The sequence below is a fragment of the Sorex fumeus genome, unplaced genomic scaffold, assembly GCF_029834395.1.
Source record: "Sorex fumeus unplaced genomic scaffold, SorFum_2.1 ptg000051l, whole genome shotgun sequence".
NCBI classification, from domain to species: domain Eukaryota; kingdom Metazoa; phylum Chordata; class Mammalia; order Eulipotyphla; family Soricidae; genus Sorex; species Sorex fumeus.
The window spans coordinates 26,629,277-26,654,420 of NW_026606108.1; the positions used below are offsets into that span (position 1 = coordinate 26,629,277).

A 25,144-nucleotide genomic window follows, 5' to 3' on the forward strand; every position below is an offset into this window, starting at 1 on the left:
AGTCAGGATGAGGACATCACACTTACATCCGCCCAGACTCGCCATGCTTCTCTTGCTTTCTTCATGGTTTCCTCATAGTCAGCTATGCTGGCCTATATTAAGAATCCAGGGAAGACATAGGGAAAGGAAAGAAACATGATGAGCTCCTTCTGGAAATCCTACTGTTTTCAGAAAAGAACTGAGAAAATCTCTGGGTGACCTTTAAGATCTCAGGATCTTTAACACCACAGAGCCTGGCCTTCCAAAATACAGAACCCAGGAAGACAAGGTAGAATCTGGCTGTTGCTTTGTGTGAACCTTGTTTCTCCAAGCCAGGTCTCCCGGCCTCAGCACAGGAGTATTGGAAATGCTGAATCTCACCTGGAGGTTTCTCTCTTGGAGATGCAGACTTCCACTTGGACTTAAGAATTCAGACTACACTGCCGGAGAGGAAAGGGTGTTGCCCCATTCGCCCTCTCTTCTCTGGAAAGAAGGATGGCGGCCGCATGGGAGCCTTGTGGACAGCAGGTATGAGCCGGGGGTGTGGGGGCGACTAAAACCTCATGGGAAGGGGGGCGTTCCAGTCCGTCCTTCACGCCCTACCGAGGTCACCAGTCACCCCTCACGAGCGGCTCTCCAGCACGGCCACGGCCCCAGAAGCACAAGGACTTAATGCAGAACCCAGCAGCTTGGAGCAGAAAAGTGAACGGACTATGCGTTGATCCAGCCCATCAAGTCTGCTGGAGGGGAAAGGGTGTTGCCCCATTCGCCCTCTCCTCTCTGGAAAGAAAGATGGCGGCCACATGGGAGCCTTGTGGACAGCAGGTATGAGCCGGGGGTGTGGGGGCGACTAAAACCTCATGGGAAGGGGGGCGTTCCGGTCCGTCCTTCACGCCCTACCGAGGTCACCAGTTGCCCCCCACGAACGGCTCTCCAGCACGGCCACAGCCCCAGAAGCACAAGGGCTTAATGCAGAACCCAGCAGCTTGGAGCAGAAAAGTGAAAGGACTATGCGTTAATCCAGGCCATCAAGTCTGCCGGAGAGGAAAGGGTGTTGCCCCATTCGCCCTCTCTTCTCTGGAAAGAAGGATGGCGGCCGCATGGGAGCCTTGTGGACAGCAGGTATGAGCCGGGGGTGTGGGGGCGACTAAAACCTCATGGGAAGAGGGGCGTTCTGGTCCGTCCTTCACGCCCTACCGAGGTCACCAGTTGCCCCACGCGAGCGGCTCTCCAGCACGGCCACGGCCCCAGAAGCACAAGGACTTAATGCAGAACCCAGCAGCTTGGAGCAGAAAAGTGAACGGACTCTGCATTGATCCAGGCCATCAAGTCTGCCGGAGGGGAAAGGGTGTTGCCCCATTCGCCCTCTCCTCTTTGGAAAGAAAGATGGCGGCCACATGGGAGCCTTGTGGACAGCAGGTATGAGCCGGGAGTGTGGGGGCGACTAAAACCTCATGGGAAGGGGGGCGTTTCGGTCCGCCCTTCACGCCCTACCGAGGCCACCGGTTGCCCCCCGCGAGCGGCTCTCCAGCACGGCCAGGACTCCAGAACACAGAAACCAATTTCTTAACTATCTGACTTTCAGTAGAAATACTTCCAGGGTCAATAGGTAAAAGAGCAGAAATCCAAAACCAACATTTAATTCTTGAACCCAGCCGTAGAAAGCAAATCACTTCACAATGCTTTTTCAGCATGTCTGATTTGGGGGGGGGGGGGGTAAACTCTAAATAATAGTGGTGAATCTTTTATTGAAACAATGAATCTAATCAAAGCAGATAGAGTGTCAACTAGAATTCATCTGCTTCACAGGGACGGGGAGGGGTGGGTGGTGGGGTTTTATTGGGGTTCTTCATGGTAAAAAATAAGTATTGGTAAAGGGAAATGTGTTTGATATTTGCATGACTGAGACATAAACCTGAAAGCTTTGTAACCTTTCCCACAGTGATTCAATAAATAAATAAAAAAAAAAAAAAAAAAAGAATTCAGACTACACAGAGCCAGACTACACATACACCCGGCTATGTGCATTTTATGCATCCAGGAGGCCTGGATTTGATTGATTCCTGGCACTGCTCCAAGCATCCAAAGAGCACCACTGGGTACGGCACCCCAAAACAAATAAAAAACAAAGACTTTGGGATACAGTGGGGTGCAGAAGCACTGACCTAGGTGCACTTTTTTCCCCAGATCTCATCAGGTTTAGGGGACATACACATACACACACACACACACACACACACACACACACACACCCCACACCACACACACACAGTGTGGGCCATCACTCCCAGTTTAAAATAGCAAATGAAAAAGAAACACACATTCTTTGTGTCATTTTGTAATACTCTTAATCTGGCAGTTTGAATTAAAAAAAAAAAAAACTTACCTGTCTGACTCTGGCTATCGGTTCATTGTTAGCAGGGCAATAGGTTGTGATAACCTATGGAAAGGGGAAAAAAAAGCGGCCATCATTTCTCAAAAAAGATAATCCCTTCCTAAACAAAGGGAAATAAGCCAAACAGGAAGGAAAAAAATAAAATGCAGTATCCAAACTGGATCTTTAAATTAATTACTACAAATAAGACACTCTACAAGGTTTGTATAACTTTATGGGGATAGGTTAAGGGGTGGAGGGTCTCACACATGCAAGATGAATGCTCTACCACTAAGCTACTTCCCAATCCAATGCCTTTAACTCTTTTCTAAATATTAGGAACCACCCTTAACATCTAAATATTAGGTATATAAATGAAAAAAAATTGATGTAACCAGTTATTCCAGCTCTTCTTCCATTTACAATAGACCAAAGTAATATGTCTACCCATTTCTTCTCTCCCTTACCGGATGACCCTAAGGTCAGAAGTGGTCAAGGTGAGTGGTCAAGGCCAGAAAACCATGTAAAGGCCAGTTACAGGTAACACAGGCACAGCTTTCAAAGGCCTCAGGAGAAGGTGTTTTATTCGTTAGCCTACTTCTACCAAATGGAATGGAGGAGCTTAAAGAATAATTAAAGATACACCCCCCCCCATCTTTGGTTATCTCCTACAGACAACAACAACAACAACAACAAAAAAAAAGATTACTGTAACCGGGCAGCTTTACTATATAATATTCAACAAAGTTGATGTTGTTGGATGTTGTATAACATTTTCTGATCAAAGCTCTCCTTTGTATGCAGCTCTCCAGCAAGCAGGTAATCTTACCTTTCCCTTCCTTCACGTTCCGTAAGCAAAACTTTTAACGAGCACAAACTGGCCTCCAGCTATGGAGTTGGGCTCTGGGCAATAAAGAAACATGATTCAACCCAGTCAGTCCCTTAAGGAAGCTCAGCGTTCAAGGAACACAGGCCAAGAAGGCGGCAAGTCCAAGTTTGCAGACTCCTAGGGATTTCCGGAGAGAAGACAATACAAACAACACTAACGAGCGTTTACCTGCGGCGAGGGGCGCCTCGGAAGCGGCAGCCGCGCTCGAAATAAAAGAAAAATCACTGCCACGTCTGCGGCAGATCTCACTACAAGACAGTAGGACTCCGCCATAAAAGTTTTAAGTCATCGCGGAAATTTAACTCCTACCAGCTCCAGAAGGACCTAGTTTCTCCGCAACACACGGGGCCCTAAAATCTCCCGGGTGGGTCTTAAAGCACCCTACAGAAGTTAACTTTTGCCTCGGCGCGTGCACACGAGGGGTGCAAGAACAATGCCCTGCAGCCACGGAGCTCGGGGCCCCGCCCTCCCCGAGCCCTCCCGGACCGCCGAGATTTCCCGGGGCGCCCGCGTACCTCTCCCCGGCCTCCCCAGCTTCCATTATACACGCCCTCGTTTTCCTCGCGGAGCCCCAGCTCCTTCAGCCAAGCGTACTTGGGCTGATTGATGAGCAAGGACGACATGAAGGCGGCGTTCCCTGGGCCTGCGAGGCTGGACCTCCGGGCAAAGTGCACGTACAGCGGGCGGGACACGCGCCACATACCGAGGTCGGAACGCGAGCTGCGCCGGCGGCCAGTGGAGCCGCTGAAATAGAGCCCCGCCCCCCGCCCGGGAGAGCCCATTGGACAGGGATGGCCCCGCCCCACCTCCAGGCCCCGCCCCCCAGTCCCGCCCCACCCCACCCCACCGCGTGGCCCGGGTCTCACAGTGAAGTCCCGACCGAAACCCCGCCAGGAACAAAGGGGAGCAGGAGAGAGGAGAGGGTTGCTGCCATCTGGTGAAAAACACCCGGAATCGCGGCACAAGCCAGAAACCGTCTTCAGCACGGTAGTCCTAAACATCCTATCTGGGCTTGCTTTCAAGTAACAAAGAAAGCTGATTTTGCTTCTCTGTTTGGGGGCTACCATCTGGGGTGCTGGAATCTACTCCCAGTGCAGTGCTCCGGGGTCACTCCCCACGGTGTTCAGGAGACCGTATGGTACCAGTAATGATCCCAGAGGCCTTCCTTGTGCAATGCTGGTACTCCAGCCCTTGCAGCTATCTTCCCAACGCAGCCAATAAAAATTTAAGGCAGTGTGAGAACACATTTAAAACTACCTAATTTTGTTCCGTTGGTTTTTGTTGGTTTTTTTGGAGTGCGGGGGGATTGGGCGTTGAGGACACACCTGGTGTTCACGGTTTACTCCTGATTCTGCACTCAGGGATCACCTCTACTAGGTCTTGGGGGACTATGTGGGGTCCCAGAAACAGAAGCTGGGTCAGACAGTGCAAGGCAAACTCTCTACCGGCGTCAGCCTCTAAATTTATCTCGTTGTAATTACTGTAAGCTTATGCTTTAAAAACTGCATTAATCAAGAAAGTATTTTTTGGAGGAAAGGGGATAGGGCTTGGGTTACACCTGGCAGTGCTAGAGATCAAACCAGATCCTAACTAAAGCATATGAGGCAAGTAAAGGAAATGTCTCTCCCGCCCAAGAAAGTAAAGACAGACAAAGCTCAATGGAACAAAACAGAAAACTCCAGAAATAGAGTCATAAATATATGTAAATATATTAGTAAATTTTTTTATATTAGTAAATTTTCGGGCTGGAGCGATAGCACAGCGGTAGGGCGTTTGCCTTGCACGCAGCCAACATGGCCGACCCGAGTTCGATTCCTCTGCCCCTCTCGGAGAGCCTGGCAAGCTACCGAGAGTATCTCGCCTGCACGGCAGAGCCTGGCAAGCTCCCCGTGACGTATTCGATATGCCAAACACAGTAACAACAAAGTCTCCAATGGAGACGTTACTGGGCCTGCTCAAGCAAATCGACGAACAACGGGAGGGCCTTTACCTTTACCTTTTAGTAAATTTTCAATGAAGGTATCAAGCAAATTCATGATCACGACCATCCTGTTATTCGTCGATTGCCTCAAGCAGGCTCCAGTAACGTCTCCTTCATCCTAGCCCTGAGATTTTTTAAAAAGTGCCATATTCAAGGCTCTTTCAGAGTTAGGAGAATGAGACCCTTCATTGTTACTGGTATTTGGCATATTGGGTACGCCACGGGGAGTTTGCCAGACTCTGCCATGGGGGCAGGTTACATTCGGTAGCCTGCCAGTTTGTCCAAAGTAGGAATGAGATAATAAGATGTCATAATAAAATGTTGCACGGCCACAAATGCAGCCGCGTGCTTCCGGGAGCTGGGTTTTATAGTCTCTGAGTCTTGGCTGTTGATGGGATTACACGGCGCCAGGGGGCCAGTTGGTGGGTGTGACCCCCGCCTACTGGAATTTGGAGGATCTGGGTGGAGGATGCTCGCCCCGATCCAATCCGAAGCAAATTCAATGGGGCAAAATAATCTTCAACAAATGGTGCTGTATTAATTGCTTTTTTCCTTTTTTTTTTTTTTTGGAGCCCCACCTGGGGATGCTCAGGGACCACTCCTGGCAGTGCTTGGAGAACCATATGGGATGCCGGGATCAAACACAGGTCGTCTGTGTGCAAGACAAGAGCTTTACTCACTGTACTGTTTCTCCAGCCCTAATTGCATATTTCTATATTTAAAATGTTGAGGGCCAAAGCAATAGTACAGTCAGTAGGGCACTTACCTTACATGCAGCTGACCTGGGTTCAATCTCCAGCACCACATATGGTTCCCTCCCAATCACCAAGAGTGATCCCTGAGCTCAAAGCCAGGAGTAAGCTCGAAATACCACCCCACCCCCAGGTATGGTCCAAAAAAACAACAATAAAATGAACCTTGACTCTACTCACTTCATACAACAACTGAGTATAGATATAAGGTAAGAGCCCAAACTCTACAATTTCCAGAGCAAAGTCTATTATGAGAGCTGTTCCCTGCAATATAGGATGTTCAACTGCATCCCAGACATCCTACCAAATACTTAACAGGAGTGGCTCTAGTTACCATAAACAAAAGATTCTCCAGGGGCTGGGGAGTATAATAGGTATGGTGATTGCCTTGCATGTGCCGACCTAGGTTCAATCTTAAAACTCATTTTAAAAATATAGTTCAGGGCTGGAGTGATAGCATAGAGGGTAGGGAATTTGCCTTGCACATGGGCAGCCAGAGCTAAACTCCCAGCACCCCATATGGTCCTCCAAGCCTGCCACGAGTGATCCCTAAGTGGAGAGCCAGGAGTAAGCACTGAGCATCATCAGGTGTGGCCCCCAAATACACACACACACATATATATCTCTGTGTGTATACATATACATATATAGATATAGATAAATTCTTCAGACATTGCCAAATATTTCCTATAGAATAAAGAGTTCCAAGCTAAGAAACACCGGTTTAGGCGAAGAGTTTTAGAGAGGACACAAAAAAAACATAAATCATATAAGAGCATAAACTGTACTTCTGCTCTTGCAAATATGTTTTTGAGAATGTGAAAAGCACTAATAGAAGAACTGGAGCAATCGCACAGCGGTAGGGCATTTGCCTTGCACACAGCCAACCCTGGTTCGATTCCCAGCATCCCATATGGCTCCCCAAGCACTGCCAGGAATAATTCCTGAGTGCATGAGCCAGGAATAACCCCTGTGCATCACTGGGTGTGACCCAAAAAAAGAAAAAGAAAAAAGCACTCACTGATAGAAGTTCTATTTCTTTTATTTTATTTTATTTTATTTTATTTTTTGCTTTTTGGGTCCACCTGGCGATGCACAGGGGTTACTCCTGGCTCTGCACTCAGGAATTCCCCTGGCGGTGCTCAGGGGGCCATATGGGATGCTGGGAATCAAACCCGGCTTGGCTGAGTGCAAGGCAAACGCCCTACCCACTGTGCTATTACTCCAGCCCCAGAAGTTCTATTTTTAATCCCTTTATCAGTTATATACATATCTATGATGAAAAGATGTCAAAGCATATAGCAACTTTGTCCCTTCTCTGGGCTTGAGCGATAGCACAGCGGTGGGGCATTTGCCTTGCGCGCAGTTGGCCCTGGCCGAGACGGGTTCAATTCCTCCGCCCCTCTCAGAGAGCCTAGCAAGCTACCGAGAGCATCTCGCCCGCAAGGCAAAGCCTGGCAAGCTACCCATGACGTATTCAATATGCCAAACACAGTAACAAGTCTCACGATTGAGATGTTACTGGGCCCGCTTGAGCAAATTGTTGAACAACGGGAGGACCATGACCGTGACCATCCCTTCTCTGGGGAGTGGTTGTGGAATTTAGAATCTCTAAATTAGGGGTTAGGAAAAGCTAAAAGAAACAATTGGAGGTGTGACACCCTCTCCCTGCGAGAGTAGCTACCCTGTTGCATTCCCTTGGTTGTAATTGGCTCAAGGGTGAACTTTAAACATGTTTGTCTATAAAGAACCCCATGCCCACCAAGACAGGCCAGTGGAGACTGCAGAGCCCATTTTAACTTTTAGTCACCTTCCTCTTCATCATTGCTAAAAACACACCCTGATGAAATTTCTCTGCCATTTTCCATATATGTGACAAATATTCGTGATATATTTCTCAATTGCTCATGCTCAATTCTCCCTCATGAATAAGTGTGAAGTTCCCTGAAAGCTACTAGAATATAAATACACTGTCACATCACTCTGTCTCCATTAGGCAGAAAAGCAGACTCCCTATCCCCTTTCTTCAAAACTGTTCTCCAGCCAATGCTGGTGTACATCCTTCCCAACTTCAGTTGCTTTCATGTCAATAAATTCCTTTTCTATTCATCTTTGTGTGCTTTTTCAGATGATAGAGCTTCCTTCCAAAATATAGACAGCTTATACTTAAGAAGGAAATTCTTTTTTTCTAAAGGACAAAAATTTGAACACACTCAAAAGAAAGGTGATACACAAATAAGTAAAGAAACATGTGAAAGTGTGCAATATGGTTACCAGGGAGCTACAAATGAAAACCACACTGAATTATGACTTTACATGCACTGATATAGTAGACTGTAGGATGCCCAGATATCTGCTTAAACATTATTTCTGGGTGTGTCTATGAAGGTGTTTCCAAAAGAGACAGCAATTTGAATGTGTAAAGTGAAGATGGCCCCTCCCCATGTAGATGTATTTAGGCACATCTGCTCCATTAGGGTCTGAATAAACCAAGGGCACTGGCACCAAACCAGGAGTAGGTCTGGAACACCACTCCGTATGACCCCAAAGATAATCATACTGTTGGTGGGGGGTCCTGGGTGGTTTATGTGAAGTGTGGAAGAGAGAGAAGGCAGCCTCGAGCAAGAAATCTACCACTTTTCTCTACCCACCTCTGTCTCCCAGGGAAGTACATGAGAGATTTAGGACTGGTGAAAGTCTGCTTATTATGACATCTTATTATCTCATTCCTATTTTGGACAAACTGGCAGGCTACCGAATGTAACCTGCCCCCACGGCAGAGTCTGGCAAACTCCCTGTGGCGTACCCAATATGCCAAATACCAGTAACAATGATGGGTCTCATTCTCCTAAAGAGCCTTGAATATAGCACTTTCTTAAAAATCTCAGGGCTAGGATGAAGGAGACGTTACTAGGGCCTGCTCAAGGCAATCGACAAATAACAGGATGGTCGTGATTCGTGAAAGTCTGCTATGAGAGGCAGGAGGTAGGACTGTAATTAATACAAGTACTGGATAGGACATAGGGAAACTGCAGCTCCAGTTAGTATCAACCAAGGGGACTGCAGAGATTTCTCAACAGACTGGAGCACATGCCTTGCAAGAAGAAACCTGGGTTCAATCTCCAGCATTCCTCGGTCCCCTGAGCACTGCTGGAAGCAACTCCTAAACTGAGTCAGGACTAGCTCCTTATCATGATCCCCAAACAAAAGACAATTTGTTGCAAATCAAACACAACTTATGGTTGGTTTTTTTTTCCCCCTGTGGAGTGGGGGAGACCACACCTTGCAATGCTTGAAAGATAATATAACAGCCTAGAAAAATTTCAAATACATCACACTAGATGGGAAAAAGTCAGACACAAAACACTTTACACTAAATAATTCTTCTGTGCTGCAATAACAGAGAAGAATAAACTACAGTGATAGTAAACCAATAGTTGCCAAGAACTGTTAACAGTTGCCCAACTGTTAAATGTTAGTTCGTCCTCAAATTTATAGATTAAATAAAATCTTAAATGTAATCGAGTCAAAAGGTTTTTTTGCAGGGGAGGACACACGCCAGATATCTGTTGAAACAAAAGAGACAGCAATTTGAATGTGTAAAGTGAAGATGGCTCCTCCCCACGTAGTTAGGCATACGGTACAGCAGGTTGCCTTGCTCCAGATTGACGTGGGTTCGATCCCCCAGGTCCCCTTTTGGTCTCCAGAGCGCTGCCTGAGAGCTCTATTGCGCAAACACAACGGCAATGCCAAAGGTCTCGCTTAAACAGAGTAACAGAGTGCCCGGGGGATCAGGGAACGTGCGGTCCAAATAGCAAATCGAAAACCCAGCTCCCCTCCCCCCATCCCCTCCTCCCGATCGTAAAGGCTTGCAGGGGCCCAACTCCGGTTCGAAGCGCTGGCACTGCTAAAGGTCCCCTCCGCGCAGAGCCAAGGAGTGACCCTCCCCCACCCCGCCCAGTCCCAGAAGCCAGACGGTCCGAGGAAGACCGCAGGCGCCGTGCAGGGTGGGGGGGAGCCGCGTGCAGAGTGCGGGCCCGGGGAGAAAGCGGCCGGGCGGCCGGCGCGAGCGGGAGCTGCAGGGGGCCGGGCGGTGCCTTCGGGCCTGCGCCGCCGCGCCGCGCCGCGCGGGAAGCCGACAGGGCCCGGCCGGGCCCCGGGAGCGCGGGGCCGCCCGCGCCGCCGCCGCCGCCGCACCGCCGGAAGTGCGCTCCCGAGCCGCGGCGCTGCGGGAAGATGGCGCAGGACGCCGGCGACATGGAGGACGGGCAGCTCTCCGACTCGGACTCCGACATGACGGTCGCCCCCAGCGAGCGGCCGCTGCCGGCGCCGGTGAGCGCGGCGGGGCGGGCGGCCGCGGCGGGGCGCGCGGGCGGGGCGGCCGCGGCTCCGGGCGGCCGTTGCGGGGCCCGCCGGGGCCTGTTCCGCCTCGGCCACGCCGCGCCGCCTTGGCGGGGGACGCGCTTCCCGGGCCGGCTCTTCCCGGGAGGGCAGCTGGGACCGCCGCGGCCGCCGGTTGGCGACCCGCCTGGGTAGCCTGGATGGGGGTGGGGGAGGAAGAGCGAGCACCGGGGGAGGGGAGGGGTTCCTCCCGGGGGGGGGGGGGGGGAATGATCGTCCGCGTTCCCGCCTGCCGCGCTCAGTCTTGCGGGTTTGCGGCTGTAAGGCTGTGGGGTCCTCCCCGCTCCAACGATGCTCAGGGCTTCCTCCTGGCTCCGCATCCCGGAGTTATCCCCGCGGGGCTCATGAGGACCATCAGGGATGCCCGGGACCGAACCCGGCTTGGCTGTGTGCGAGGCAGGCCCCCTTCCCGCTGTACTCTCTTCCGGCCCGGGTGTCCCAGGTTTTTTTCTTTTTCTTTTTTTTTTTTTTTTTGCTAACGGATCGGCGTGTCTTTAGTATCACAGCAGGGCGCGAGCTGTCTGAGAGGGCCTCGGTGCCCGGCGCGGGGGGGGCGGGGCGGGGGGGGGTCCGGGGTAGTGAGCTTGCTCCCGGCGCAGTGCTCGCGCCCATAAGGTTGGTGTGGGATGGGCAAGCAGATCTTGCAGCTGAGCACGATGATGGTGAGGTTCAGCCAGACATGCCTTCACCTAGCAGAGCCTGATGTTTGTTAGGTGCTTGTGGTTTTGTGAAGAGAAGAAGACTCGGGCCAGAGAGATACTACACGGGTTAAAGCACTTGCCTTGCATGCAGTCCATCCCAGTTCTGTCCCCGAGGCCCTAAATGGCCCTATGAGCATTGCCAGGAGTGATCTCAGAGCACGGAGCCAGGAATGAACCATGAGTATGGAGTGTGACCCCCCCCCCAACAGAAATGATAAGAAGACTATCAATGACTCAATCCCTTCCTCTTCCCCATTTTTAGTATATAAAAGGAGTTCAGCATATGCTTCCAGTAGTATTAACAAAAAAAGCAAAAGCGTAGCAGTGCCGTTTAAAAAAAATCTGTGGGGAAAGGGGGTAGTTTCGGGGCCACACCCAGAATAAACTCAGGGCTTATTCTTGAATGAGCTCAGGGATCATTCCTGGTGATACTCAGGGACTTTATGTGGAAGTACAGAGAGCTGGTGCAAGCGGAGGTCCTTAGTTCCTTGGTTTGCTTACTCTGCTGCTGCCTGATGGTTTGGGAGTCTTGTGGGGGGGGGGGGGTAGATAAAGTAAGCACATTCCACATGAAAGTTTAGAGAAGTAGGAATTGGATTGGTTTCAGGGATGCCTTGGTAGTTCTATGTCAAAATTGACCAGGTGTTGGAGCCAAAGTGATAGTACAGTGGCTAGGGCATTTGCCTTGCGCACCACCAACCCAGATTTGATCCCCCGACATCCCATATGGTCCTGAAGCACCACCAGGAGTAATTCCTGAGTGCAGAGCTAGGAGTAGTCCCTGAGCATTGCCAGGTGTGACCCAGAAGGCAAATTTTTAAAAAATAAATTTAAAAAAAAAGAGAAAAGGACCAGGCGAGGCCAGGGATGTGACTCAAGTAGGAGACCAAGTATGAAGCCCAGAACTAGATACTCCTGATACCGCCCCCTCACCCACCCCCCCACCTCCCATTTTTTTTTAAAGGCCCAGTTGAATCCTTAAGTGGTTTTTGTGTTTGTGTACTGGAACGTGATGGATGGAGGCTGTGTTTTGTGGAACTGGTTGTATTTCCTTTCACTTGCAGAAAGTCCTGTGTGGAGACAGCACAGTGAGGCCCTTCCAGGCCACAGCCACCGCATGTGCTCCAGCTTCCCACTACCGGACTGTTAAGAGTGTGGATTCAAGCGAAGAGAGTTTTTCTGATTCTGATGACGATAGCTCTCTGTGGAAACGCAAGCGGCAAAAGTGCTGTAACCCTCCTCCCAAGCCAGAGCCTTTTCCCTTTGGCCAGAACATCCAGAAAGTACCTGCTGGAGGGAAAAAGGTGAACAACATCTGGGGTGCTGTGCTGCAGGAACAGAACCAAGATGCAGTGGCCACCGAACTTGGAATCTTGGGAATGGAGGGCACCATCGACAAAAGCAGGCAGTCGGAGACTTACAACTATTTGCTTGCTAAGAAACTCAGGAAGGAATTTCAAGAGCATACAAAAGAACTAGACAAAGAGCTCGATGAATATATGCACAGTGGCAAAAAGCCAGACGCAAGGGAAGAGGAAAACGGGCAAGGTCATCTCAAACGAAAACGATCTGTCAAAGACAGACTGGGAGACAGACTAGAAATGAACTATAAAGGCCGGTATGAGATCACAGAGGATGATCCTCAGGAGAAAGTGGCTGATGAGATTTCTTTCAGGTGAGCATTTAAATTTTCCCATAGGGGGGCTGGAGCAATAGCACAGCGGGTAGGGCGTTTGCCTTGCATGCGGCCAACCTGGGTTCGATTCCCAGAATCCCGTTATGGTCCCCTGAGCAACTGACAGGGGTGATTCCTGAGTGAAGAGCCAGGAGTAACCTCTGTGCATCGCTGGGTGTGACCCAAAAAGCAAAAAATAAAAAATAAAATTTTTTATAGGGCTGAAAAGATGGTTCTTGGGTTAAGAGTGCATGAGTTTTGGGGCTGGAGCAATAGCACAACGGGTAGGGCGTTTGCCTTGCACGCGGCCAACCCAGGTTCAATTCCCAGCATCCCATATGGTCCCCTGAGCACTGCCAGGGCTGATTCCTGAGTGCAGAGCCAGGAGTAATCCCTGTGCATCGCCAGGTGTGACCCAAAAAGCAAAAAAAAAAAGAGTGCATGAGTTTTATGCAGGAGACCCTGGTTCCATCCCAGGAGCACTGTTGGGTGTGATCCCAAAACAATTTGTTCCGCAAATGAACACTTGAACATTATTACCTTCCACTTACAAGAAATAGAATAGATTCCAGATAGATTAGTGATAATCTTTTTCTTTTTTTGGTTTATAGGCCACACCCACCAGTGCTCAGGGCTTACCTTGACTCTGTGCTCAGGAATCACGTGGGTTGCTGGGAATGTAAAAATGATTAATGGCCTTTTGTTTTTGTTTTTGTTTTGGGGCCACTCCCGGTGTGCTCAGGGGTCACTCCTGGTTCTTTGCTCAGGGATCTTGCCAGCTGGGACTCAGGGGTCTGTATGGAATGTCAGGGATTGAAGCCAGGTCAGCCCTGTGCAAGGCAGGCACCCTGCCTGCTATAATATGACTCTGGTTCTAGTGACAATCTTTATACTTAGAAAATGAACTTTGGCTTACTTGGTTATTGGAATATATTTGCAGAGGGGGATTGGGCCACTCACAGCTCTGCTCAGGGGAACATACCGATGTCGGTGGGCCCTGCAAGTGACTTAATGTGAAATGGGGAGGAGAAAGATGGTCACTTTCTCCCGATCCACCTCTGCCACCCGGGAGAGGGTTCTTGTCTCATCACGCAGAAGAGAATTTCAGGAGTAGACAAGCAGTGAAGTAAAACAGACTTTATTTGGAGGTTTTAAAGGGGAGGAGGAGGAGGAGGAAGTGGGAGAGAGTGGAGGGTAATGCATGGACTCTCTAAGGGAGGAGAGAGCCCCTACACACATCCCAGCATTAGACATGAAAGCATGAAAACACATCTCAAGAGGGGAAATGTGGGTGACACATGTGCTCGGCCATGTGGGTGCAAGAGGAAGCTTCCTTTGTTCAGGGTGGCCTTTATAAGGTTTCTCCAACCTACCCCCTTGTGGGGCTTTAGGCCTAAGTCCGTTGCTAAGGAGGTTACCAAGGGGGTTGGGAGTGGTGATGGTCTTCTTTGAAATTCCTTTCCTGGTCTTTTGTTTCTGTTGGAGCTCTCTGGGTCTGTTGCTGTAGGTGAGGGTCTTTCAGGCCTTAGTTCCTGTTTTTCCTATTTTCTGCAAAGTTTGCCATTGCCTTGGGAGGGCGCCTTCCCTATCCTGCCTACAATGTGATATAGGAAATCAAAACCTGGAATCCACTGCATGCACTGCAAACACCTTCTGCCCTATATTATTTATGGGGGAGAGGGGGATGTGAGGCTGACCCGCCGCTCAGGGGTCACTCCAGGCAGTGACTGAGGGACCATATGCGGCACCAGGCATCATCAAACTGGGGTCAACCACATGGAGGATAGCGCCTTCCCCACGGTGCTATCTCTCTGGTCCCTATTTGGGGGTTCTAAGTTTGAACAGCCCTTACAGAGTAATTTCTTAATTTACGCAAGATCCTACTTGGTTCTTAATTCTCTTTGCATTCAGTGCTTTAGAACCCCTTCAATAAAAGCTTCTATTTTAATTTTTTATTTTTTTTCTCTTGTTACTGTGATGCCAGGGATCACACATACTTGGTTGTGTCGCTCACTCTCATTGGTTGCTGTGCTTGAGTAGACTCTGTAGTGCTCACTCTAATATTCATGCAAATGCTCACAGGGCTTTGCACACTTTCTAGATACAGTCTGCACATTCTCCGCTGTGTGCTAGAGGCCACATATTCTGTGAAGTGTCAGGGGTCCCGGACAGCAGAGCATGGGGTCCATACTTTGTGCATGTGCCTATCACTTGGGGTCAAACTCTTGGCCTCATGCTTGCAAAGCAGGGCATCCCCAGGGGCCCAAACTTAAAATCATGGTTTTTGTTTTAGTGTTTTCATATAATCATGGACTTTTTTTTTCCCTCAACAGTTTTGTTTTGGGGCCCTACCTGTTGGTGTTCAGGAGTGACTCCTGGCTGTGCTCAGGGCACCTTTTCAGTGCTGGGGATAGAAGCAGGGTCAGCAGGATGCAAGGCAAGTGTTGTAACCCTTGTACTATCTCTAAGCCCCCAATCATGACTTTTTTTTTTTTTTAAGAACTTACTGAGGTAAGAGTTTTATGATTCCTTTCTCTTGAGGATCCAAAATAGAAATGTTGGGGCTGGAGCGATAGCACAGCGGGTAGGGTGTTTGCCTTGCACGCAGCCGACCCGGGTTCGATTCCCAGCATTCGATATGGTCCCCCGAGCACCGCCAGGAGTAATTCCTGAGTGCATGAGCCAGGAATAACCCCTGTGCATCGCCAGGTGTGACCCAAAAAGCAAAAAACAAAAAAAAGAAAGAAATGTTTTTATTGGGCCAGAGAGGAAATTACAGAGGTTATGGCACTTGCCTTGTACGTGGCCGACCCCAGTTCAGTATGACCCAGACTGTCCCCCATACAGAGAAAAAGAAATTTCTTCATGTCAGTGATTCTGAGGTTACATATATTGATAAAAGAGTTCAGAAAAAGCAAGTGTCATTAAATAGGGTTTTGACTCCAGTTGGGAATTTAGAGACTGAGGTAGATTTCTTTGAGTTTCTGCAGCTGCTTTGCCAGCCTGAGGCCAGTGAGCCTTTCGGTTCCGTCTCTGGCACTGCCCGCCATCCCAGGATCATATCTCTGCTATTAGCTATCAGCAGCACTGCCAGAAGTGTGTGAGTGCCTCAGCAGAAGGGTTCCAGTGAGGGAACAGAAGGAAGAGTTATCAAGAGGCTAATGCTTATGTGTTCCTTTTTAGGTTGCAGGAGCCTAAGAAAGATCTGATAGCCCGGGTAGTTAGGATAATTGGGAACAAAAAGGCAATTGAACTTCTAATGGAAACTGCTGAAGTTGAGCAAAATGGTGGCCTTTTCATAATGGTGAGTCTAACTTTGTTGTTTCTATTTCTATTTAGGTGTTATTTTTTCATTGTATTTTCCCCAAAATGCTCCTTTTTTATATTTATTTATTTATTGAATCACTGTGGGAAAAGTTGAAAGCTTTCAGGTTTAAGTCTCAGTCATGCAATGATCAAACACCTTTCCCTTCACCAGTACTTATTTTTCACCACCAAGAACCCCAATATACCCCCCTTCCACCCCTCCCAATGCCTGTGAGGCAGATGAATTCTACTTAACTCTCTATCTACTTTGATTACATTCATTATTTCGATAAAAGATGCACCATTATTGTTTAGAATTACACCCAACAATCAGAACTGCTGAAAAGGCATTGTGAAATAATTTGTTTTCTACAGCTGGTTATGAGAACAATATGATGTCGTGAGGCCGCTATAGCGGCTGCGCGATTTTGGATTTCTGATATTTTGCTTATTAAGTCTGGAGGGATTTCTGCCAAGAGCCAGATAATTACAAGATTGTTTTCTGTGGTTCTGGAGCCATGGCCGCGCCAGAGAGCAGCTCATGGGGGGGCAACTCATGACCTCAGTAGGGCATGAAGAACGAGCTGGGAACGCCCCCCTTCCAATGAGGTTGTAGTTTCCCCGTCACCACCGGCTCATACAAAATGCTCTTGTTTTTTGATAGTTAATTCTCAAAAATTATTACAGTATGTTTCCAATTTTTAAAAATCATCATCGGGGCTAGAGTGATAGCACAGCGAGTAAGGCGTTTGTTTGCCTTGCACGCAGCCAACATGGCCAACACAGGTTCGATTCCCAGCATCCCATATGGTCCCCCGAGCACCTCCAGGAGCAATTCCTGAGTGCATGAGCCAGGAGTAACCCCTGAGCATCGCTGGGTGTGACCCAAAAAGCCAAAAAATAAAATAAAAATCATGATCAACGAAGACTGGATTTTAAAATTTAGCATGATCAGTTTTTGCAGTTAAAATTTTGCCTTGGGTTGGGGAGACAGCACAGGTGGTAGAAAGCACGCTTCACGTGTTTGAGGGCCTCAGATTGATCCCTAGCAGCCTGCCCCCACTAAAAAAGAGAATTGGTAGCATTAACTGAAGAAACAACCTGTGAACTTAAATAATAAGTCAAAACAAGTTATAAGAGGTTGTGCTGGAATCTTTTGTTTCACCGTTCAGGTACTTAGATTTTTTTATTTTGTTTTGGGGCCATATGAGATGGTGCTTTTGGCTCTGAGCTCAGAGATCACTCCTGTCAGGGGTCGGGAACTATATGGGGTGCCAGGGATTGACTCTAGTTGACTGTGTGTAAGGTAAGTGCCTTATTTTTGTTGCTGACCCTTACTTTTGTTAGTGTAAAGTTATAAATCCACTATTTATTATATTTATTTTTGACTTTTTTGGGTGACACCTGGCGGTGCTCAGGGGTTACTCTTGGCTCTGAGCTCAAGAATCACTCCTGGTGATGCTTGGGGGACCATATGGAATTCCGAGGATCGAACCAGGGTGGGCCGCATGCAAGGCAAACCCCCTCCCCGCTGTACTACCCTACCTGTTGTATTATGGCTCCGGCCCTCATATTTTAGCATTATAGTAATGAAACTTTCATCCTGATGAACATTTCTATTGAATGTTGAGGTTTAAGTCCAAACTCACTTCTTTAAAATATACTCTTTCCTTGTAAATTCCAAACTCTTATCCTGACATGTTGGAGAAGAAAGGATGTAGTCTGTTGAAAAATACCGTCACTTCAGATAATGTCAGAAATGTATGGGAAATGTGACAAAGGAAAGGGAGATAAAGAGGGGATGGGAAGAAAGGGCATTGCAGTAAACTAGATTGGTCAGGATACATCTGATGATCTTGTTTGCAATTTATGGGGAGATCTGTGGCTACAGAATTGCTCTGTTCCTTTTTTTGTAGAATGGTAGTCGAAGAAGAACCCCAGGTGGAGTGTTTCTGAATCTCCTGAAAAACACTCCTAGTATCAGCGAGGAGCAAATTAAGGTAAAAATGATAATGTCCTTAACTTTTGGGGGGGGGAGTCACACCTGGCGATGCACAAGGGTTACTCCTGGCTCTGCACTCAGGAATTACCCCTGGCGATGCTCAGGGAAGCATATGGGATGCTGAGAATCTAACCTGGGTCAGCTGCGTGCAAGGCAAACGCTCTACCCGCTGTGCTATTGATCCAACCTTGATAATGTCCTTAACTTTTAAGATCTATCATAATGATTACTGGAGCGATAGCACAGAGGGTAGGGCATTTGCTCTGCATGCAGCCAACCCGGTCGACCTGAGTTCAATTCCTCCGCCCCTCTCGGAGAGCCCGGCAAGCTACTGAGAGTATGTCGTGTGCACAGCAAAGCCTTGCAAGCTACCCGTGACGTATTCAATATGACAAACACAGTAACAACAAGTCTCACAATGGAGATGTTACTGGGCCTCCTCCAGCAAATCAGTGAACAGCAGGAGGACAGTGCATAATGATTACCACTCAACCTCTAACTTCATTCCTTTTTACTAACCTCTGTTACTTTCTATCCCCTAACTGAACCAATTTTGTCATTGTCCCCTTTCAAGTAAAATGTGTGCCTCTTCTGTTTTGTTTCGATTTGTTTTTTTGTAAGGTGGGGCACACTCAGCAGCTGTGCTCAGGGGTGACTCTTGGCTCTGCACTCAGATTCACTCGTGGCGGTACTCAGGGGACCATATGGAGTGCCTAAGATTGAACACAGGCTTGCTGTGTGCAAGCTAGTGCCCTGCCCACTGCCTCTCTAACCCTATAGCATCAGTTTAATCCGTCTGAGGGTGGTAGGAACGGGGAAGGAGCCTGCCTTGCACACAGCCAACCCAGGTTTAGTCCCTGGTACCATATATGGCCTCTAGCGCATTGTCAGAAATTATCTCTGAGCCCAGCAGCCATAGCCCAAAAGCAAATGAAAAATGAATAATTATACTATTGTGAACGCACATAGTGAGGCTTGAGAATATGAATTTAGAGAAATTATACACGAATTTAGAATTTATACCTTCACATGTTCTGTAATCTGTGTATATGAGATATCCAGAGGTGCTTGGGGCAAGCATGTGATACCAGGGATTGAACCCTGAGCATTTTCAAGCATTGGGCTTCAACCCTATAAAACTCTCTCCCTGGCCCCAGTTCTGTAATCTTTTCCTCCCTTTTCACATCTGAAAACAAGAATATAGAAACTACTTTATGAGATTTGAGAGTGAAATGCATAAATGTGCGGAAAATTATTTGTGTAATGCTTGGCACATGAGTACACATTTGGTAAATGATAGGTATCCCTACTTCTACTTTTTTGTTTGTTAGGGAGCCACACAGGGCAGGGTCCAGGCTTATTCCTGGTTCTGCACTCAGGGATTCCTCGGGGATCACGCCTGATGGGATTGGGGAACCATATGCAAGGCAAGTGCCCTGCCTCTGTGCTCTCTCTCCAGCCCCAGAATTAATTTTTTCTGTCCTTTCTGCACTTCTTTCTCTCATGTGCCCTCCAGCCAATCAGTCCTCATTTCTTTATCAAATATGTTAGTCTTGCTCTTTCATCAAGTACTCATTTTGGACATTTCCTTAATTCCAGGGTTTCTTATCTCTTTCCCTGCTAATTCTGTGTGTTCCTTCTAACTACTGAGCATAAGTTTAGGAGAGGGTATTCTTTTTCTCATCACCACCCACAATGCTTGGGAGGGAGAGGGCACCCTCCCCCCATCGTTCTCAGGGGCTGTTCCCAAATAGGATCCTTGCTCAGGCGTCTTTGTGGAGCACCAGACCTGATGCATCTGTATGCAAAGCATGTGCTCCAGCCCACATAAAGTTTTATACAAACAAGAAGGGATTTTGCAGTTTGTATACTTAAGACTTTAACAAGTCTTTACCAAGGGATTACCTTGACTACAGCTTTTTGATTGTTTTGTTTAGGGGCCACACCTAGCAGTACTCGGGTTTACTTTTAGCTCAGCCTCAAGGATAATTCCTGGCAGGCTGGGGAACCATATGTGGTGCTGGGGAACCATATGTGGTGCTGGGGATCAGACCCAGACCCCCGGTTACCTGTCTACCAGGTCAGGGCTCCTCCCCACTGTATCAATACTCTGGCTGGCTGCAGCTTTTAATGTTCTTTTCCTGGGGCTATAGAGATATATCAACCAACTAAGTGCATGCAGGAGGCCCAAATCTTCAAGTTGGTGGGGGTGAGGGGGGCTGGGAAAAGAAGAAAAAAAAAAAAAGAACTAGAGGGCCAGAGAGATACATGCTCAAGAGAGAACTTGAGCTTCTAGAGTATGGGAAAAGAGGAAAGAGAGATAAGAACCTTTTTGTATCTGCCTTGTAACAAACTCTTCATGAATGGTTGTTCTTATTTATAAAAGTTGTTCCTTTATTGTAGGACATTTTCTACATAGAAAATCAAAAGGAATATGAAAATAAAAAAGCTGCTAGGAAGAGGAGAACACAAGTATTGGGGAAAAAGATGAAACAAGCTATCAAAAGTCTAAATTTTCAAGAAGATGATGATACTTCACGAGAAACTTTTGCAAGTGACACGAATGAGGCTTTGGCCTCTCTTGATGAGTCACAGGAAGGACATGGAGAAACGAAGTTAGATGCAGAGGAAGCCATTGAAGTGGATCATTCTAATGATTTGGACATCTTTTAATGCATTTTGAATTATAGACCTTTCTAAGACAACATTGTAACAGATCATTTCTACTGATATTACTTTGCACTGATAAAATATCTGGAAAGAAAAGTCCTGTTTTAAATAAAAATAAATTGGGAAATGAATATTATCAAAAACATTTAGATTTTTGTTACATCTTACAAAATACTTTAAAATATTTAGGCAAGAGGGTTTAATTTCTCAATCTGTTGCATGTCCTAGTTATTACTAATTGATAATCAGTTGTATCAGGGTAATTATAACATTATTCAAAAGTTTGAATTATTTTTATAGTGAATTATGACTAGTTTCAGAACATTCCATTAAAAGATATAAATGGACACAAATTGTTAAGCTATAGCAAATGCATTCACATTTAGCTTTTTTTGTGTTCTAAGAATTTGGGCCATTTTAAATAAAGACTAAAATTAGAGTAGGTTTCTATTTCTGTTTCTTCCCATTATTTATCTATAAGTAATCAAGTATCAGATGCTTTTTAAAGAATAGCAATTAACTTTTGTTTTTTACTTCTTATTAAGTCAATTATCATATACTAAATATTTCTGATTGTGATCTCTGCCTGTGCGATTACATTTAAAAATTTTCCAGTTGTGGTCTGCCTAAGACTTTCACCTTATGTTAAGGAAGTTAGGTCTAAAATGTCACATCTGCATGAAGTTTCAAAAAATTTATTGTTACTGAAGAAAATAAAGGTAGTTTACTTAAGCTGTTTCAAGGGTGGAATATAATTTACAAAACAAAGATACGTAGTAAGCAATTAAACTGTTCTTTGTAGTGTACTTGAGATTGCAGTAATCTCTAAAATACATGGTTGTTGAAATTGGGTATAATTGTGAAATGAGAAAAATTGTTACTGGTCGCTTTACATTCATAAAAAAAAAAGAAAGAAAAAATAAAACAGAACTCTGGCAGTCCTTAATGAGCTTCAACTGAATGTGTGTGATGCCAGGTATTAAACCCAGGGCCTCCCAAATGTGAAGCCTGTCCTACTAATGAGCCATAATCTGTATGTGTGGGTCTTAAGTAAATGGGTCATACGTCAACCATGTGTTGTGTGGAAACTACACGTTACCCGAGTTAAGTTGTTACTTGTGAGTAGTATTTGGTCCAATATATTTCTAGTAGATGGCAAATTTGTAAGTCTGCAAGTGATTGTATTTGGGAGGAGGCAGTGGGGAGGGAGCCTCAGGGATGGAACCTAGGACTGCACATAAGCAAGGCAAGTGCTTGATCTCTGTAGCTCCAGTGTACATTCTCATTTTTCAGTTAGGTATGTTAGGTTTACTTGAAAGCATATTAAATATCCTGAAATAAAGCAAGAGCTATCGTACGGTATATAGCGCTATATAGTCTTGCGTGCAGCTAGCCTGGGTTCTATCAGTGCCACCCCAGATTTCGCTAGGCGTCATCCCTGAGCAGGGAACTAGAAAAAAAATCCTGAAATCTGAGCCCTGTCCTCAACTAGATAACTTGAGCTCTACCCTCCTCAACCAGCTACACTGTTACTTCAGTGTACTTGAGATAACAATGTAAGACATTGTTACATCTGAGGCAGAAATGTCATAAATAGACTAGTAAGTTAGTCAAATTCTAAATGAGAATTCTGTTAGGTGCTGGCTCTGATGGCTTCAGAGAAAGATGCAAAACCTGTTTCTCCAAAACTCAAGTGTTCTGATGAGAATTTAGATGAGCCTAAGTGAGTACATCTGGGTGCTGGGGTCTGATGAATACAGGTTTGCACTTTCACTTGGAAAGGATATAGAAAAATGGTGTAGAAGAAAACTTAGGTATTTAGAAGAAGCATGTCAACTGTAAGTAATACATGTACAAAGTGGCTGTTGTGAATCATTGTATCTTCCCTTAAAGGCAAATTATAATGAACATTGTTGACAAGTTGTGAAATTTGACAGCATGCATTTGGAGGTGTGGATACCCAACCTATACACTTTTTTTTAATTTTATGATTTATTTTCTTATTTTGGTTTAAGGTTCATACCTCGGGTGCTCAGATGTTACTCCTGACATTTCACTCAAGAATCACACCTAGTGGGCTCAGGAGACCATATGGGATGCTGGGGATCAAACCGGGTCAGCTGCACGCAAAGTGATAGTACCACTGTACTATCACGCTGGCCCTCTTTTTTTTTTAATCAGATGAAAATTTTATTTAAAGGAAAAAGGGCAGGGGACTTACCATAACAGGGATAGTCTAGACTTTTGATCTGGGTAAAACTTGGGGATTTAACTAATGGGCTGCTCCCAATTCAGTGAGCCTCAAACACTGGCATAGCAACAATGGCTCAGCTCCTGATTCTTTAGGATGAAATTCAAAACAAAGTAACTCAGGTACTCTCTTTTCACTTTTTTCCCAATTTTTAGGGTTACTGAAATCCATTTGCCACGGTTTTCACTGAAGCAAGGGATGATTCCAAGTTACTATGTTATGCCTTGGAAACAAAACATGGAATTCAGGAGTTTGAATATGAAGGTATTTTCTATAAGTATTCATAACTAAAAACCTAATCTCATATAGCTATAAACATAGTTATTTCTGGTTTTATGGAGAAACAATTGATATCTATCTTAAAGTGTATAACTTGATAATTTGTCATATATAAACAGTGACATAATTATTGATACTAAGATAACTAACATACCCATCACCTCATAGATCTAATTCTGTATATTTGATGACGATGCTTAAGACTCCCAGCAGCCTTTAAACACAACATTGTATTACTAAATATGCTATACACTAGATACCTAGATGTATAGCATATTTAATAATATAGGTTAATAAACACACACACAAAGGAAAAAAGGATGCTACTATGTGGTAGGTCTTTCTTTACAGCTGGAGCGGATAGGGTGTTTGCCCTGCACGTGGTCAACCCGGGTTCAATCCCTGGCATCCCATATGGTCCCCTGAGCATCACCAGGAGTGATCCCTGAGTGTAGGGCCAGATGTGACCCCTGAACATCGCTGGGTGTAACCCAAAAAGCCAAAAAAAAAGAAAGAAAAATCAGAGGTCAGGGCTGGAGAGGTAGTATAGTGGGTAGGCACTTGCCTTGCATGCGGCCAACCTGGGATCAATCTCTGGCATCCCATATGGTCCCCCGAACACTGCCAAGAATAATTCCTGAGTGTAGAGCTAGGAATAACCCTTAAGCATTGCTGGATGTGGCCCAAGTACTGTGGAAAAAGGAAGGAAGGAAGGAAGGACCAACTGACGGACAGAAGTCGGAGAGATAGCACAGTGGTTAAGATGCTTGTTTTGCATGTAGGTGACCCCAGCTCAATCCCTGGCACTGCATATGATATGGTCCACAGAGCACTACAGAGTGACCCTTGATCACAGAGCCAGGAATAATCCGAGTACCACCAGGTGCTCAAAAAAAGGGGGGGGGGGCGGGGCAGAAGGGTGGATCTGGAGAGAATACAGCAGGAAGGGTGCTTGCCTCACACACAACCAGGGTTCAATATCTGGCATCCCATATGGTCCCCTGAGCTCCTCCAGGAATGATTCCTGAGTGCAGAGCCAGGAGTAACCGCTGAGCATTGGCTAGGTGTGACCCAAGAACAAATGAACACATTTTTTAAAAAGGAAAAAAAATATTCTGGAGGATAGAAAGATAATACAGGGGTTAAGGCACTCACCTTGATTTGACCAGCCCTAGTTCAATCCCTGGAACCCCATAAAGTTCCCTGAGGACCACCAGGAAGAACAACTGACCCCAGAGGGAGAACCCCAAAGAACCATTCCCCGAGAAAGAGACAGCAACAGAGAGAGACAAAGAGAAAGAGAGGACAACTTACATGTTAACTAATAAGAAAGTGATGTTTGACATGCTTTGACATCCAATCTCCCCTCTCAGCGTGCACAAGCATGCGGCATCTATGCTGGCACTTCAGAAGAGCCTCTGTTTGTGAATCACAGCGAAAGGCTTTGCCATGGGGAAGACCGGAAAGCTGTCTTCAAGAAAGGCCCACCCGAAGTGAAAATCACAGACATGCCTTTGTTCTCCCCCCTCTCCAAATACCAAAGCACTTTGATTTCCCACGGCTATAGGAGACGACTGATCTGATACAAAAATAAAGTGATGAAGTGCTCGAATCTCGTTTCTTGTCTCCTCAGGGCTTAAGTTCTTTGTGTGTTTGTATTTCCCTATTGGTTCCACCTGTTTAATACGTGGATGCCAGCACACACCACCAGTGGCTCAGGCTTGAATGTGTTTAATTAATACAAACTGTGGCACCAGCATCCATGTGTTAAAGGTTTTAAAAGACAATTGCATCACTTGTATTAAGAATACTTTAGCAAGGAACTAGGCTTTGAGAACATCTGAGCTGAAGTTGGGGAGCAAGAACATCTGCTCAGTGAAGTGA

At 46.5% G+C, this 25,144-nt stretch overlaps 3 protein-coding genes across 3 annotated transcripts in view; 2 read left to right on the top strand and 1 right to left on the bottom strand.

Annotated features, from left to right (window-relative positions):
- ALDH7A1 (aldehyde dehydrogenase 7 family member A1) overlaps window positions 1-3,968 on the bottom strand; it is a 48,789-nt gene extending 44,821 nt beyond the window's left edge. Inside the window, exons 1-3 of the mRNA XM_056124387.1 lie at window positions 3,758-3,968; window positions 2,366-2,419; window positions 27-92 (exon numbers count right to left, since the gene is read on the bottom strand). Coding sequence (XP_055980362.1) covers window positions 27-92; window positions 2,366-2,419; window positions 3,758-3,943 — 306 coding nt within the window. The 5' untranslated portion in view covers window positions 3,944-3,968. The remainder of the gene's footprint in view (window positions 1-26; window positions 93-2,365; window positions 2,420-3,757) is intronic.
- Window positions 3,969-10,022: 6,054 nt separating this feature from the next.
- On the top strand, window positions 10,023-21,169 carry PHAX (phosphorylated adaptor for RNA export). The gene is made up of 5 exons (XM_056124357.1): window positions 10,023-10,307; window positions 12,142-12,752; window positions 15,936-16,056; window positions 17,975-18,058; window positions 20,464-21,169. Exons 1-5 carry the CDS (start codon window positions 10,212-10,214, stop codon window positions 20,731-20,733), a joined length of 1,182 nt encoding a protein of 393 aa, XP_055980332.1. The 5' UTR covers window positions 10,023-10,211; the 3' UTR covers window positions 20,734-21,169.
- Window positions 21,170-22,379: 1,210 nt separating this feature from the next.
- On the top strand, window positions 22,380-24,843 carry SPMIP10 (sperm microtubule inner protein 10). Its single transcript, XM_056124751.1, has 3 exons — window positions 22,380-22,453; window positions 23,137-23,245; window positions 24,634-24,843. Exons 1-3 carry the CDS (start codon window positions 22,380-22,382, stop codon window positions 24,841-24,843), a joined length of 393 nt encoding a protein of 130 aa, XP_055980726.1.
- Window positions 24,844-25,144: the final 301 nt, after the last annotated feature.